The sequence below is a fragment of the Pollachius pollachius genome, assembly GCF_949987615.1.
Source record: "Pollachius pollachius genome assembly, chromosome: 1".
Classification (NCBI taxonomy): Eukaryota; Metazoa; Chordata; class Actinopteri; order Gadiformes; family Gadidae; genus Pollachius; species Pollachius pollachius.
Genome location: NC_136934.1, coordinates 51,303,570 through 51,320,513, shown reverse-complemented (window position 1 = coordinate 51,320,513; position 16,944 = coordinate 51,303,570). Strand labels below are relative to the sequence as shown.

Here is a 16,944-nt window from a genome sequence, read left to right as displayed (position 1 = left end):
CGTTTGTTTGAGGTGTTCCAAAACACACGGACAAGACGGGACCCAAAATAGCGATCACTCCCATGGAAAGTCAAACCTGAAGGTTAAACACTTTCAGCCAATCAGAAGAGCCACTGATGTTCACCTGAGATGGTGCGTTCTGTTGTAAATTCCCATCCCAACATTCCCAGAATTAACCACCATGTGAGCATCTCTGACCGATCCCTATGCACACAGAGAGACCACTCAATACCTTGCCACGCACCTTTGAGATTGTTGATTTATAGCCTGATCAAACAGGTTACACACGTTTCTCAGCACTCGGTTTGTGTGGGGGAAGAAACCGTATCCGATCCTTCTCCAAACCATGCTGTGGTTTAAACCAGAAGGCTGCGTAAAACACAACCAAGAAAAGCAAGGGATTGTCTGACAAAGCAACACCCTGCTCTCATTTGGAGACACTGCCATCTAGTGGCAGCAGGTAGGACCAACCACTGTATTCAATTGCAAAACTATGCTATACATTTTTACTACATCCATAATGTAACTGAAAACGTTTGCCCATGTGAAACCTTCCTCTGAGTGTGATACTCTGTAGATCATTAATGCAGGGCTCCACCCAAAATAAATCCGCTCGCGAAATACACAAAAAAACAGAGCTGTGTTATTGTGATTAGATGTCTTATTCATTTCTCATTCTGTTTCAGAGATGAACTGATCCGTTCATCAACCCGGACGCACGTGTTCCTGTCCCCAAACGTTTCTTTGTGTCCCGAACTTGTAAGCCTCATGAGTACAGCGCTGCTTTGAAAGAATTGAGCTTAGGTCCATGATGAACACTACATTAATGACCTAGCCTACAGGTAACCAGTTGAACAGTACATACACATTCAAATTGACATTTACAGGGTTAGGTATAGGGCCCTTAGCAGACGTTTTAATCCAAAGTGACTTACGATAAGTACATTTGTCAGAAGAAAGGGAAACAACAATATATCGCTGTTGGTACAGTAAGGATGCTCATAGAACCATGTGCCAAGCTAACAATCTCTAGGTTAACCCATTCCCCATGCACAACAAAACTAGGATAAGATGCTACACGATGCTAAGTACTGTTTATAAGTGGAAGGACTTACAACATACAAAATATAAGTTCGCCGGGGGGGGGGGGGGGGTAAGGGGGGAGGCTATGCTGAGTCCAGGTGAACTCTGAACAGGTGAGTACACAGGACACAAAGGGGGCCATAAGATAGATGGATAACAACTTTCTCATTGATTATCTTCACTAACTGGCTACTCACAGTGGTTCTCCATCCGCGGCCCTTCTGTCCGTCACCAGGTAGACACATCCAAAGCTGCCCCGTCCCAGTCGCTGCATCACCCCGTATCGCTTAGCAACCAACCGGTCAGGGGCCGCCGCCTGGCTCAACCAATCCGCTTCCAGCTCCTGGAACCTGGGCATTGCTGTGGAAACACATCGTCGCTCTCGTCAGACCAACACCCACCGAACTCAAGGACCACCTCGTCTGTGTCACCGGGGAACATATCCGGGAAGGCTGGGTTTATAGGGCCTTGACATGAGCCACGTTTGACACGTGTGTGTGTGTGTGTGTGTCTTTGTCTGTGTGTGTCCCTCCGTCCGTCCGTCTGTCTTCCCGTGTGTGGGTGTGTCTTTGTGTCTGTGTGTGTGTGTGTGTCTCTCTGTCTGTGTGTCTGTCTGTCTGTCTGTCTGTCTGTGTGTGCGTGTGTGTGTCTGTGAACATATCAGTTAGCTAGTTGCTGCCTGTTGTGACTTTCAAAATTTCTTTGCGGTTTCTTCAACCAGAACGACCCCATCATACTTATCCAGTCATTGTTTACCAAGCAAGCAACAACTTTAAATGATTGAGAGCCACAGGGTGGTGCTGTTCCAGGTGATTCTATCAAAGTTCCCATGTTTACACTGCCAAATAGCACACAATAACACATGTACATTATTCATGTTCATTATTTTTCAGTTTGTGCCGGTGAAGGGGGCAAAAGTATCTTAGAGGGGGACCGGATACTCGTAGATAGTTTGAGAAACGCTACTTTAGGCTATTTTGACCCACAATGCTCTGCAGCAGAAGATAAGTGGGTGGCCCTACAGGTGTGCTGATCAGTGACATCACCTGTGGTGTGTCCAAATAGACCTCTGAAGAATAAGTCCCGCCTCCGAGCTTCCTGGTTAAAGTAGCATTTATAATCGTTTACTACTTTAACGGCACCGACGATCCAAAGCCCAAGTGGAATCTAGATGGCAAAATTGTGTAGTTCAAAACGTGAGAAGCTTTTTACTTCTTCGCCACCTACAGAGTTTGTTATGCACGGTCATTCTAAAACCCCATGTTATTTCCCACAGACATTTGACAGAGGGAACCGGGAGCCTCGGAGGCGGGACTTAGGTCTTTTGCATGCACCTGAAAGTACTTAAGGGTTAAACCTGAAAGTACTTAAGGGGTATAAAGTACTTATAAGGGTAGCTGCAGTACGAAGTACAAGTAAAAAGTAAAGGCAGGCGATTCGAAGTGATTTGATGGGAATGAACCACACTGTCGGGCGCAGATGGACCAGTCACACACACTCTATCCCTCTCCCTCTCCCTGCTTGGCTCTCCCTCTCTCATTCAATTCAATTCAATTCAAAAAAGCTTTATTCAATCAAATTCAAAAAAGCTTTTTTAGCATGAGAAATATACATTTGCATTGCCAAAGCAGGGGAACAATAGAAAGGTCAAAGTATAAAACGAAAAAATATATAAACATATCAGATATTATGCTGTAGCACTATAAAGAGAAAAATGTGGGCTATAAAAATATCCCACATATTATAAATTCCTCTCTCCCTCTCCCCCTCCCTCTCTCACCTTCCTCCAACTGTATTCTGTTCACAGAGAGGGTTTGTTCCTGTATCCTCGGACACCAAAGCGTGGCCGCTCTTCCGTGTTTGTCTTGTATCCATGGATACCAGACTCGTTGCGTCAGATCGGTCAGTGCCCGCAAACACGTGGGGAGAAATGTCACGTGTGTTCAGGTGTCTACCTGCAGCAGTTGGTGCAGGTGGCTACCTGTTCTATCAGCATCATGTATCGAGCGCAGCTGGGACCGCCCCCTTTTTGAGAGGCTCTGGTTCCGGAAGTACCGCCCCCGTTTTAAGCGGCTCCGCTTCCGGAAGTACAGCCCCCTTTTCATCCATTCATTTTCACACTTGAATTATCAGAACATCGTTACATAACGACTTTTAAGCCTTTAACCAAGCCAAAGATGCCACAAATTAGTCGTGACCATTAACATTTGACTCAGAGGTAGAGAATATTTGGAAAAAAGAAAGGGAAAAGGTTAAAGACTGTAGCCTACATTATTGTGTGAACGAGTGAAGGAACTTTTGTCATTATGGTAGTGTTTATATTGTTAGAACACGTTATATATATATATATATATATATATATATATATATATATATATATATATATATATATATATATATATATATATATATGTGTGTGTGTATGTGTGCTTCTACAGGAGCATATACCATCGTAGTATGTTATCTACTTTGGTGTACCTTTGATTGTATCTGACCAATTTAGAAAACATTTCAAAAAATGTGTTTATATAGTGGGTTTTTAAAAGAACATTATTTTACAACATTTTCTAAAACATAATGTTATTTATTAATATAGTGATATTTACCACAGCTGTATCCAAATGAAAATACACATATGCTGAGAATAAGGTAATAATCAAACTATTATAGTTTAATAGCCTACTTGAAAGGTATAATACAGTTCTCAAAAAGCTTGTTCTATGTCTAAATTGGGTTATGCATACCTATAATACCTGTATTTGTATACAGACGCTTCACCAAATGACTTTCGTTCAATTCTATCTGACTTCTGCTATCTTAATGATAGTATTGTGGAAGAGAGGACTTTCTCAGACATGGCATCAGACAAAGTTCCTGCTGAGTTTCAGTGAATTCTACCTCCCCCTTCTTATATTAGCTCCACAGTTGGGAGGGTGATTATCTGCCCCCCATATTTAAAATGGCTTCACTTTAAAACAGGAACCACCGACTGTAAAGATATGATTGTATAAATGCTGTAAGCTAGCAGAAGAAGAACAGGCTCATGAAAGACTAAGCGGCCATTCCATCAGGAAACTAAATTGAGAAGTATTTTTCTGAAATGTAGCCTAGTCATCGGGAGCAGAATGGAGAAGAATCAGTCTTTACAAACCTCACCGTTATTCAGACAACCTTCAGTATAGTCAGAATAAACAACAACATACAATAAACAGAAAATTCAAATGCATAAAATGATAAAACACTGAAATCATCAGAATTGTTACCATCAGAAATATAAACTGAAAAAGAACAAGACTCATCCAATAAGTCTGTGAGAGACAACAGACATGATGACGTCAGTGTTCCCTTATCTCGGTCATCACTGGAGGAGGAAGAGGAGTCGCTGCTTGAGTTTGGTTCAGCGAACGACCTCGCTGTAGACGATCTCATGTTCCGGTCCAGGGGCTGACCTGTGACCCAGAAGCAGACCAGCAAACCTCAGATTCCCTTCATCATTTCCCTAGTAGGCTTTAAGTGCCACTGAGCTAGTGAACCAGTGAACCTGTTTTTGCTATAAAATCTTATTATGTCTGCTTTGATCTTAATATAGTCATCTATGCCATTCTTTCAGTTACTCTAATAATAAATTATTTTGAAAAACAGATTTAAAACACCACGTTTAGGCGAGTCTACGTGTGTGTGTGTGTGTGTGTGTGTGTGTGTGTGTGTGTGTATGTGTGTGTGTGTGTGTGTGTGCATGTGTGTGTGTGTTGATGTAAATTCTCATAGTGTTCAAACTTGAGCTAAAACAGGGTGTTTAAAAAACTTTAATACCCACATGCTAAATGCTCTTTGGCAGATTTGATACAACCAAGTCATTTTTTTAAATGCTATTTTACCAGAGGTAAAGCCAGGGGAGACGATGGTTTGATCTCCTGGACCGTTATCGTCCGTTAAGATTTAGAAAGATTTCATTAGGAACGTTTAAATGGAGTTAGTGTTGGCACCGGTTTCATCAATGAACAATTGCTAATCTGTTTGACTGAAAAAATATCGCTACCGTCTTCTTCATCATCAGAAGGTTACATCGTAACAGGAGACGGTTACCTTGAGGAGCTTGGTTTGAAGTGGACGGTTGCATAGCTGACTTCCTCTGAAGCTCCCACCGCTTCCTGTTTACGGTCGACTTCCTAGACAGGCAGGTGGTCAGACAGACATACTCACACAAACACGTGCGTCCATCCATTAACCCAGCCACACACACACACACACACACATACACACACACACACACACACACACACACACACGAACACACACACACACACACACACACACACACACACACACACACACACACACACACACACCTTTAGTTGAAAATTGACAATTGTCACCTGTTTTTGAATCACCTCTGATGCCTTCTTTTGTGCATGTCTCCTAAAAATAAAAAAATACATTACAAATATGTCCAATAATACAACAACATTTTGCTACCAAAGTTACACTTCATATTAGAGATTTCAGTTGGATTTCTATGGATTACTATTAGTTTGGTAATAATGCCTTTCAACCATTATCATCTTCATTATCAGCATCAAGATTAAAGTGGACATTTCGAAGACTTCTGTTCTGTTCTCTTTGGCGACCCCTATGATGATAAGTGGTAATTGCAATCTGTCCCGGTGAGCTCCAAACTGATCTCCGTTCTCTCCCCCAAGTGGAACTGACATTTTTATCAAGGCAAATCTTAGAGATAAATAGTATCATCTTTCCAAAACATCATCTTACAATGATATTTTGACCTCTTCTCAGATTTGATTGAAGTACCTTTTAGCAAAGACAAGCCCAGCCAGGAGAAGTAACACAACCATAAGCACCGACACCACCGAAATTGTCAGGGTCCAGTCAAACTCATGTTTTTCTGTTAAAGAACACATTTATGTCAGATACAATGAGATTGGTTTATATCACCTTGTTATTACCATTAAGATTACATTACATTATATAATGTGTTAGATACAGCTCGATTAGATTAGATGACATCATTTCAGAAACAATTAGATTAGATTATCTTTAAAATAACTTTATTTAAGATACAATTAGGTTCAATCACATAATGTCAGACAATAATAGACTATATTAGATAAGATAATGTCAGACTATAAGAAATTATGTTAGATTATATAATGTCAGACTATAATAGACTATATAAAATAAGATAATATCAGACTATGATAGACCAGATTAGATTAGATTAGATAAATTAGACTATCATACACTGTATTACATTAGATGAGGGAGCACCCTCAGGTGCATTAGTGAACACAGAGGGGCTCACCTTCATCTTCCAACACAACCAGACTCCAAGGCGCAGAGGTTTTCTGCCCGCTGGAGTCCAGAGAGCAGGTGTAATTCCCTGTGTCTTCATTGGTCAGATAGCTGAGGTCGAGGGCGGGGCCTGTCTCTGATAGGGCGTGGCCATTTCTGTACCAGTGGACGTCCAATTGGTGGAAGGAGCAGGCTGAGGTACAGGTGAGTGTGACCTGACCGCCCTCTTTCACCACATTGTCAGTGACGGAGCTTCTGACCTTCACATCCTCTCCATCTGTTGAAGACACAGTGAGACGGACGTTCTTTACAACTGGACAGATTGAGATAATTTACCCTGAAGATGAAGTGGTCATCACTTATAATTGACTTGTTACAACGTCAGTTTGTAGGTACAAGGAATCATACAATCTGTTGTATGGGCCAACTTCCCTGGCTTTTCCTGATCGATTCCATTTGATCGAAAGCGTCTTCAGGACATCCAGGAACATCTCATGAGGAGCAGGTGGGTGAGGACATCTTGCTCAAGGTTGACTACAGGAAGCTACTAATCCTTCCCCAATGGGGACCAAGTCTAGTCTCTTCCTATAGTCTGAATATAATGGGACAATAGTAGAAGTAACACTGACCCTAGTAACAGTACTAGATGTTAAACAAACTAGTACCAGAAGTAACACTTACTAGTGACGGTGACTCTGACTCCTTTCTTTCCGGTGTACTGATCGCCGTTGGTCTCTAAGCGGAAGCGGTACGTTGCAGCGTCCTGTTTCACCGTCTTGATGATCTTCAAGGTGCAGCTCCTGACGTGGTCCCCCAGGTACTGGAACCTGTTGTCGGCCCGGACGGTGCTGCTGTCGTACACGTTGGGCGTGGTGAGGTGGCAGATCTCGTGATTGGGGCACCAGACAACCCGCTTCACCCGCTGCCCCGCGGGGTGGGTGAAGCTGCAGGGGATGGTGGCGGTGGAGCCCTCCACCACGCAGAAGGAGTCAGGGTACTCCACGTGCCAGCCAGGGTCCGCCCCCAGCGGCCCTGGAGGAAGCAGACAGTCGGGGTCACAACAGGGAGCCCGGTTCTAAGGGAGGGTCTCACATGAGGTCAGGCACCGGGCATCAATAGTAACCTCTCACACATGAGGGGGTCATTGCCTCGGCGCCACTCGGGGGGCGCTGTTCTGTCTGGTGCTCCTTAGTATATCTGTCTGTTTCCTAGCCAGCAGAACCTAGTTTACACCATAAAAAAAACAATGCAGGGCAGTACAGCTTTCACACTTACCGTCGTTAAAGCAAAAAGTGCGCTTTGGTTTGTTGTAAAAGCAGGCTAATTCAGTTATCTTTAAATTAGTAAATGACTGAAGTGTTCTATTTAGGGGATAAATCCTCATCTGAGTTTGTGTAAACTAACTTTTACTTAGAACTCGTAGCAACGTGAAGTGTGCATTGTGTACATTAATGTTCCTCATCACAACGTCCCGCTCCTATCACAGGAATCGAGAATCAATATGTCCGAATATTGTGTCCATGTCACATGTTCATGTTCATGTTTAAATTACAGGATAGGTGAGTGCATGTTACAGACGATGACATAACGTCCATAGGTCGTAAACAAGTGCCTATGGATACAAATCATAACTGGGGGACAGCTGTCTTCAGAAAAAAAAGTAATTATGGTAATTTCTTAATCAGAATATAGCCTACCCTTGATTATAGTCCCTAAAAACAACAAAACATCATAGTCAATCACTGAATGAGGATTATGACAATAAAAGGCATTTCTAACTAGAACTGTTTATATTGCATTTTCCACTGATGAGGGTCAGCCATGCATGGTTTTCAGTGGTAGCCGGGTCCTTTTCAACCACCACCGCAATATCCTGGCGAGGCCTGAAATAACTTCCCTATTAACCCTAACCCTATTAAACTAAACTTAATATACAATCACTGAACAAATATTCTGAAAAGAAAACACACGTTTCTTTCTCAAAATGTGATCAAAACCCAATTTAATGCCGGATCTATATCAAAATAATGTATTTTCCACCGACAATATCCCTGCCATGTTGTTCTTTTTTTGCGGACAGAAACTTCACACTCACTTGACGGCAGTTTCTGCATTTCACATTATTTATTGAATACTCTGGAGTTATTTAAATGTCGACCAATGGCTTTGTTGTATTTTAATAATATGACGCCCCATATCCAAAATGGTTTGTTGATATATCCCACATATCTAAAATAAAAATGTGATATCTGAAACAGGAAATTACATTTTCAATCGTCACAATCCTTTTACATGTGGAAATTAAATTGTGGACATCTGTAATTGATATCCTTAAGATTGAAAAAGGGATAAGATTTGTGAAAACTAAATCACTACTAGTGACTGGTTAAATGTTGAAAGGGCTTTCCATACAGAGTGTGACGTTGACATTATATTGTGTTGGGTTTTATTGTGTTGTGTTCATATCATATAATTTCATATTTAACATAACATCATACAGCATAATATATGATCTCATACTGCACACCATATTATATCATATCATATAATATAATATATCATGTTATAGATCAAAATCGAATTTCATACTTTATGTATCAAGTTTTTTTCATTTATGTTGTTACTAGAGCTAGGCTCTTTTGGTTAGGCTCATTAAGAAAACAATGCATTATCATCATTATCATTATTATCATCATTATCATTATTATTATTATTATAATTATTATTATTATAACATATAAAATGTTAACTGATTGAATCAAATTGTTATGGTTAGGGTTAGGGTCCCATTAGGCTCTAGAAAGAGTTCTAGGTTGATCCAATAGGCAAGCTGGATCCAGTTTGTGTACGGACACGTTCCCAGTAGTAAACAGAAGAAGCATTACAGCTTACCAGCTAGCAGCAGGAGCACAGAGAGGGTCCATGGATTCATCTTCATCTGCTCCGTAACTTCCTCTGTGTGTCTGGTTGTTACCATCACTAGGACAGGGGGAGGGCTGATTGGCTGATTGTGAAAGGCTACAGGAAATGTCCTCACATGTAGCTTCCTCTTTTTAGATATTCCCTGCAATAAACACTATCCTCCATTCACAGTGCTTTAAAGTCCATATATAGCTTTTCTCTCCCTCTCTCATTGACATGACATCCAATCGACAGTTCAGTTCATATTGACCCAGAAGAACGTCCATATAGTCCCATTTTCAATGTGTTTTATAGAAGTAGTCCCTTTGCTTTGGATTGATGTACAGCTTGCACCCCATCGTGAGAAACGTAATTTGATGTAGAGTTTGACTTTCTATTATTCTATTGAACAATCATAATGTCTTGATTTAGATCCGGAAAACTTCATAAACAGGAGGATTCATCAAACTTAGAGACTAGAAGTTAGGGATTCACGATGGGTAACGATGTACGTGGCCAACATCAGTCACAGGTGGGGTATCTCGAGTGTATATGGATTGATAAGCCATTATAAGTCAACACGACCACTGAGCAGAATAGGCTGCAACTAAATGTCTTCATGATAGTTGTATCTCAGTGACCCCGAGATATTACCTCTCAACAAAGTGTGTGAATTCAAAAGCTGACCTATAAACAAGATAGTGTGGACATTAGTTTAAGAGATGTCCTCTGAAGAAAGGGAACCATGAATGTTGGTGAGCTGCTAAGCTTATCCCACACTATCTCTGGATAGTGTACCCACCAAAGCTCAGACCAAACCTACGCCCTTGCCCATTGGGCAGACTCCAGTCATGCAGAATGAGTAGGGCCACACTCCTCCTAAAGATGGCCGACCCACTCCTCTTAAAGATGTCAGCCATACTCCACCTAAAGATGGCCGCCACACACCACCTAAAGATGGCCACCCCACTCCTCCTAAAGATGGCCGACCCACTCCTCCTTAAGATGGCCTCCACACTCCTCCTAAAGATGGCCGACCCACTCCTCCTAAAGATGGCCGCCACACTCCTCCTAAAGATGGCCGACCCAATTCTCCTAAGGATGGCCGACCCACTCCTCTTAAAGATGGCCGCCACACACCACCTAAAGATGGCCGCCACACTCCTCCTAAAGATGGCCGACCCACTCCTCCAAAAGATGGCCACCCCACTCCTCCTAAAGATGGCCGACCCAATCCTCCTAAAGACGGCCGTCCCACTCCTCCTTAAGATGGCCGACCCACTCCTCCTAAAGATGGCCAACCCACTCCTCCTAAAGTTAGCCGACCCACTCCTCCTAAAGATGGCCGCCATACTCCACCTAAAGATGGCCGCCACACACCACCTAAAGATGGCCACCACACCCCACCTAAAATTGGTCGCCGCACTTCTCCTAAAGATGGCTCAAATCTCCTAACCTTTAGGCCTATGCCTCCTTTCCTTAACCTTTGCTGAAAACGTCATCGGGTCAAGGCGAGATGAAAAGGTGCTTCCTTTCGAACATAGGAAAAGACAGCACTGTTTAAAATGAATTAGACTCCCTTAATTTCCTTAATTCCTTAATTATAGTCCCTAAAAAAAACGCAACATCAAAACATCATATACAATCACTGAATGAGGATTATGACAATAAAAGGCATATTTCCAACTAGAACTGATACCGAAACCCAATTTAATGCCGAAACAAGGTTCATATTGCATTTTCCACTGATGATCAAAAGGTCAGCCATGCTTTGTTTTCAGCGGTAGCCGCGTCCTTATCAACCACCACCACTATATCCTGGTGAGGCCTGAAAGAACTTCCCTATTAACCCCTTACCCTAACCCTAACAAATTATATTATGAAAACAAAACACACATTTCTTTCTCGAAATGTGATTAAAACCCATTTCAATGCCGGATCTATGTCAAAATATAATAATAATAATAATAATAATAATAATAATAATAATAATAATAAATATTGCATTATCCACTGAGAATATCTCTGCCACGTTGTTCTTTTTTGCTGACAGAAACTTGACAGTCACGTGACGGCAGTTTCTGCATTTGACAGAATTTTTGAATATTCTTGAGGTATTTAAATGTTGACCAATGGCTTTGTGGCAGCTTACTACTATAATAGCAGGCCTGTCGCACCAGTTACTCAAGTTAGTCGTGTGTGCATGTGCCAAGCAGCCTGCAGCTCACACGCACACACACAGCAGGCGCGAACGCATACATACACCACAAGCACACACATACACACACCGCACACACATGCACATGCGCACGAACATACACGGAAACGCAAACACACACACACGCACACACACCACACGCCAAGACAAAGGCAGAAACACACTCGCCGAGGTAAGACGTTATGTTTTTAAGCATAACGGCTCTGCCTTCGACACACACGCAGGTAAGAACACACACGCACGCACACACACCGCAGCGACACACCCAGGTAAGACGTTATGTTTTTAAACATAACGTTGACAAACTCTCCCAGGTAAGACCTTCTGTCTATAGACTGTAGAAATTGCGATATAAGAAGGGAAGAGACAATTTCTCACCTCAACAATCAACGGCAGGTCGTTCATTTTTTCATATAAAAATTGTCAAATTGAAACATCGCGCCGACCGGCATATTAACACACAAGTGACGTGATGTTAAAGAGACAGTGTCCCTATAACACAACGAAAAACATGTCAATAACACAGCTTGGTGAATTATGTCTATAGAGTCCACCACAAGACTATACTTTGTTGCTCAAACTTGATATAACTCCTCTCCTTGGGCCTCCCGAAATGTCTTGTGATATTGATATCTCCCTCCGGCCCTGCTGACTGTTTTACTTGTTTGATTTTACTTAGGTTTTGTGTGTATGCTATGTGTGACTGTAGGCTACTGCTGCCTGTCTTTGCCAGGACACTGGATGTTCTGAATTCCCCTATATATATATATTTGCTTGCGTGTTGATTCTGTCAGGCAGATGTTAATGCACCCTTACCACTAGGCCGGGTCCATTTTATAAACATTGACGCGTAGTCGCGTTATATTCTAGTTTTCTACCAGCTGTCGTTGCAAGTGTGCATGTGCGTTCTTGACAAAGTGAGTTATTATTTGATATTTATGCTGATATTTATGTTTAAGAACAGTACAGTTCAACTATATGTTACTATTGGGTTAATAAGTTCCACCCTAATTGTCGTTTAACTGTATTGCGCAACTTAAAAGCACATTCACGTCGCAGCCGCGATCTCATTCGCATCGCGGCCATTTCACATGTGCTCTCTCAGAGCATTGAGCATTGCAATAATTTATTCCTTGTAGAATGTTGTATCTGCATTGCATTGATGATCTTTGATTGGCCCAATGAGCCACGTAGTCACGTGAGCATGAGACCCCGGTTGATTGGTTGGCTAGCGATGGTGGAACTGATAACATGTACTAGCTGGGCAAAGATAAATAAAACTCCATAAGAAAGCCTCCATCTGAGCCATTCTACATGGTGTCAGAAGTAAAACGTCTACGTCGTACTACACGTGGTTCGTGGAATGTTTTCTGGAATTGGACCGTAAATATATGATGGTGATTCAGACTTTTCGGTGAGCGTGAAGAAGAAGACATGGCTGATGGATTTCGGCGTCCAGATCCGCTGGTGTTCGATGACAAAATCGCGGATAACTGGCGAGTATTCAAACAGGAATATGACATCTTCATAGCTGCAGCTCACGGTGACAAGCCAGATCGGACGAAAGCCTACATACTCCTCAATCTAGCGGTAAGCGAGGCTATCGAGAGAGAACGCATTTTTACTTATGCTGTGGCTCCGCTGGACGATGATGGCGACGTGGTCCGCCCAGCTGAATCGCGGGAGAATCCAGAGTGTTTGAAACAAAAGTTCAGGGACATTTGCAATCCACAAATGAACACCACAATGGAGAGACATTCTTTCAACACAAGGAACCAAAAACCTGGTGAGACCGTAGAGTCATATCTAAGTGCACTTAGAAATAAAGCCAAAATGTGTGATTTTTGAGCACTGCAGGATGAACTAATTAGAGACAGGCTAGTATGCTGCATCAACTCTGATAGCGTGAGGAAGCTACTGCTACGAGAGTGTGAGCTAACGTTGGCAAAAGCTATCAAAATATGCCAGATTAACAAGCTGACCGAACAGCATACCAGAACACTAGCGGCTACTCCGCACACCTTAACAATGAGCATGGATGCGGTGAACCGAGGCAAGACAGGATACAGGCCTGGCCATAAGCAACAGAAAGATCAAGGTGCATCAGAAGACATCATAAGCTGCAGGAACTGTGGCCATGAACACCCAGCGAAGAAATAACTTTGCCTCGCATATGGTAAGCAATGCCATCACTGCAACAAATTAAACCATTTCCGAAGCCACTGCAGAGCTGCATTTAAAAGCAAACAACACAAGTTTGTGCACCAGGTTGCTCAAATCAACTCAGAAAGCTGCAGTGAGGACTCCGAGTCATTTGACATTGATGGACTGTCACTTGTAGATAGCAGTGAAATAAATGCTTTAAATGAAAATAACAGGAATATCAAAGAAGAAATGAACTGCTTCGTAACCGTCAATGGGAAAAAACTCAAACTGAAAGTCGATACTGGCGCAAAGTGCAACGTCATCTCATTGGATACACTCAAGCTGGTTAGGAATGGAGAAAAAGTTGACAATAATAGGAGGGTGAAGCTGGTGGCATATGGAGGTACAGTGATACCAACTGAAGGGACTGTGCTGCTAAAAAGTCAGCTGAGCAACCATAGATTCTACAGCCTACAATTCCATGTGGTAAACAGAAATGTCCAGACACTACTAGGGCTGCCAGCTTGTCTAGAAATGAATCTGATGACTCTGAAAGATGAAGCTTTTCATGCAGTCCTGAAAGAAAGACAAAATTCACCACTCAATAGGTTTCCTGACTATGCCGACCTGTTCGGTGACGGAGTGGGCTCCCTTCCAGTCACATACCACAGGAAGTTCGATCCAAATGTCACTCCTGTCGTCCGCCCGCCTCGTCGCGTTCCAGTAGCAATGATGGACGAGGTGAAGACAGAATTGCAGATGATGGTGAAATCGGAAGTCATCACACCCATCTCCGAGCCCACAGAATGGGTATCCTCAATGGTAGCCACAAAAAAAAAAAAGACACAGACAAGATACGGTTGTGCATTGACCCAAGGGACCTAAATGAAACAATAATGCTTCCACACCATCCAATGCGCACGGTTGAGGAAGTGGTTGCCCAAATGTCGGGTGCAACAGTGTTTTCAGTGAACAGCAGAACAACACCCTCAGTCCGTAGAGATTGATCCATCTTCATCAGCAGAACCAGCATCCGACAATGAAAACATCTGGAGTCCACCCAGTGTCCCAATGTCCCCAGAGACACAGCCCCCCAGTGACCCCCATCCAAACACCTACCGAGCGATCAACCCCTTGTTCCAGATATGGCAGACCCTGGAAGCCCAACCCTAAGTACAACACTTAATCTAACAGCAGTGTTCTGCCACTGATGTGTTTAGTTAAAAAAAATAAAATGCATGTTACCATGCATTGTATGTGATATGTGAATGTTTATGCTGATCTTAGCACATGTTCACAATGGCTTTTCCGGTGTGTGTTACTTGAAGACATTTCTACAGGTAACTCGTTTAACAAAACAGCTGTTTATTCTGAAATATTCTTTTAATGCATGTTTCATGTTATTGGAGGTGTTAAACGAAAGAAGGGGGATGTAGAATGTTGTATCTGCATTGCATTGATGAGCTTTGATTGGCCCAATGAGCCACGTAGTCACGTGAGCATGGGACCCCGGTTGATTGGTTGGCTAGCGATGTTGGAACTGATAACATGTACTAGCTGGGCAATGTTAAATAAAACTCCATAAGAAAGCCTCCGTCTGAGCCATTCTACATTCCTGTATTTCACTGTTGTAACCAGTTAATTCATGTACTGATATTTGGTTGTATTTCGGTCACATCGCAGATACCACACACATTTGTGATTCCTAATCCTGTTTGCATCTGAAACTTCATATGGACCCATAAAATCAATCTCTGCCTACGTTACTCCTCACAAGAGTCCCGCTGTGGATCGAGCAATCAACCTAATCTCAAATATCATCCGCAAACGTCCTTTAATTCTCAACACTGGAATTTAATCTCAATGGTGATTATTATTTTCAACTAACCAATAGTAGCTGCCTTGCATTTTAAATGCAGGGCACTTTCATCCCTGAATAACATTAAAAGCTATTTAATAATTTATTGGCATGCATAGTTTACTACACTTTTCATTAAACAATTAACCCTCTTAATAACAACTAGAGGTTGAGCGTGCGAAAAGCGCGTGCGAAAACTCTAGTTTGAATAATATGACACCCACATATCCGGAATAGTTTGTTGATATTTGCTTCTTGAAATGGGAAATTACATTTCCACTAGTCACAACCCTGTTACAACATGTGCAAATTTAATTGTAGATATTCTTACTAGTGAAAGAGTAATTACTTATTTCTATAATTAAGTTAAAGATTTCTGTAAAAAAAATAATATATTGAAATGTAATTTCCACTAGTGAAAACTAAATCACTACTATTCAGTCAAACTGGTTAAATGTTGAAAGGGCTTACCATACAGGGTGGAACGGTGATATTGTATTGTGTTGGGTTGTATTGTGTTGTGTTCATATTATATTATACCATATTTATCATAATATACAATATGATATCGCATACCATATTATATCATATAATATTATATCATATATCATACCATAGATCATATCTAATTTCATACTTTATGTGTCAAATTTTTTTCTTTTATGTTGTTATTAAAGCTTTTTTGGTTAGGCCCATTAAGAAAAAATGCATTATTATTATTATTATTATTATTATTATTATTATTATTATTATTAATATTATTATTATTATTATTATTATCGTAACATATGGAACGTTTAACTGATTGAATCAAAGGGTTAGGTTTAGGGTCAGGGTCAGGATAAGGGTCAGGGTCAGGGTTAGGGTTGCAAAACTTCTTTATCTGTGTCTAGTGGTAGAGTTGAGGGCCCATTAGACTCTAAAAAGAGCTCTAGGTTGAGCCAATAGGCCAGCTGGATCCAGTTTGTGTACGGACACGTTCCCGGTAGTAAACAGAAGAAGCATTACAGCTTACCAGCTAGCAGCAGGAGCACAGAGAGGGTCCATGGATTCACCTTCATCTGCTCCGTAGCTGCCTCTCTGTGTCTGGTTGTTACCGTCATTAGGACAGGGGGAGGGCTGATTGGCTGATTGTGAAAGGTTACAGGAAATAGATTATATCTGCCCAATGTAGAAAACAACATCTCGAAAAGACATTATTTTTACATAACATAATTTTTACAACATATTCTAAAATATAAATGTTATTTATTAATATAGGAATATTTTGCACAGCTGTATCCAAATGAAATTACACTGCATGCTCAGAATTAGGTAACAATTCAACTTTTATAGTTTAGTAGCCTACTTGAAAGGTCTAATGCAATTCCCAAAAAGCTTGTTCTATGTCTAAATTGGGTTATGCATACCTATCATACCTTATAATACC

General features: G+C 41.6%; 2 protein-coding genes across 2 annotated transcripts in view; both read right to left on the bottom strand.

Moving 5' to 3' along the window:
- The window catches only part of nek11 (NIMA-related kinase 11), a gene marked incomplete at its 3' end in the record, with an annotated part of 52,822 nt that extends 49,904 nt beyond the window's left edge, over window positions 1–2,918 (bottom strand). Inside the window, exons 1-2 of the mRNA XM_079758819.1 lie at window positions 2,864–2,918; window positions 1,281–1,443 (exon numbers count right to left, since the gene is read on the bottom strand). Of these exons, the coding sequence (XP_079614945.1) occupies window positions 1,281–1,441 (161 nt within the window). The 5' untranslated portion in view covers window positions 1,442–1,443; window positions 2,864–2,918. The remainder of the gene's footprint in view (window positions 1–1,280; window positions 1,444–2,863) is intronic.
- Window positions 2,919–3,733: 815 nt separating this feature from the next.
- Window positions 3,734–11,186, bottom strand: LOC307076421 (uncharacterized protein). The gene is made up of 7 exons (XM_079737421.1): window positions 9,286–11,186; window positions 7,075–7,425; window positions 6,404–6,670; window positions 5,893–5,986; window positions 5,460–5,502; window positions 5,170–5,248; window positions 3,734–4,532 (listed from the first exon to the last, which is right to left on the bottom strand). Exons 1-7 carry the CDS (start codon window positions 9,368–9,370, stop codon window positions 4,246–4,248), a joined length of 1,206 nt encoding a protein of 401 aa, XP_079593547.1. The 5' UTR covers window positions 9,371–11,186; the 3' UTR covers window positions 3,734–4,245.
- Window positions 11,187–16,944: the final 5,758 nt, after the last annotated feature.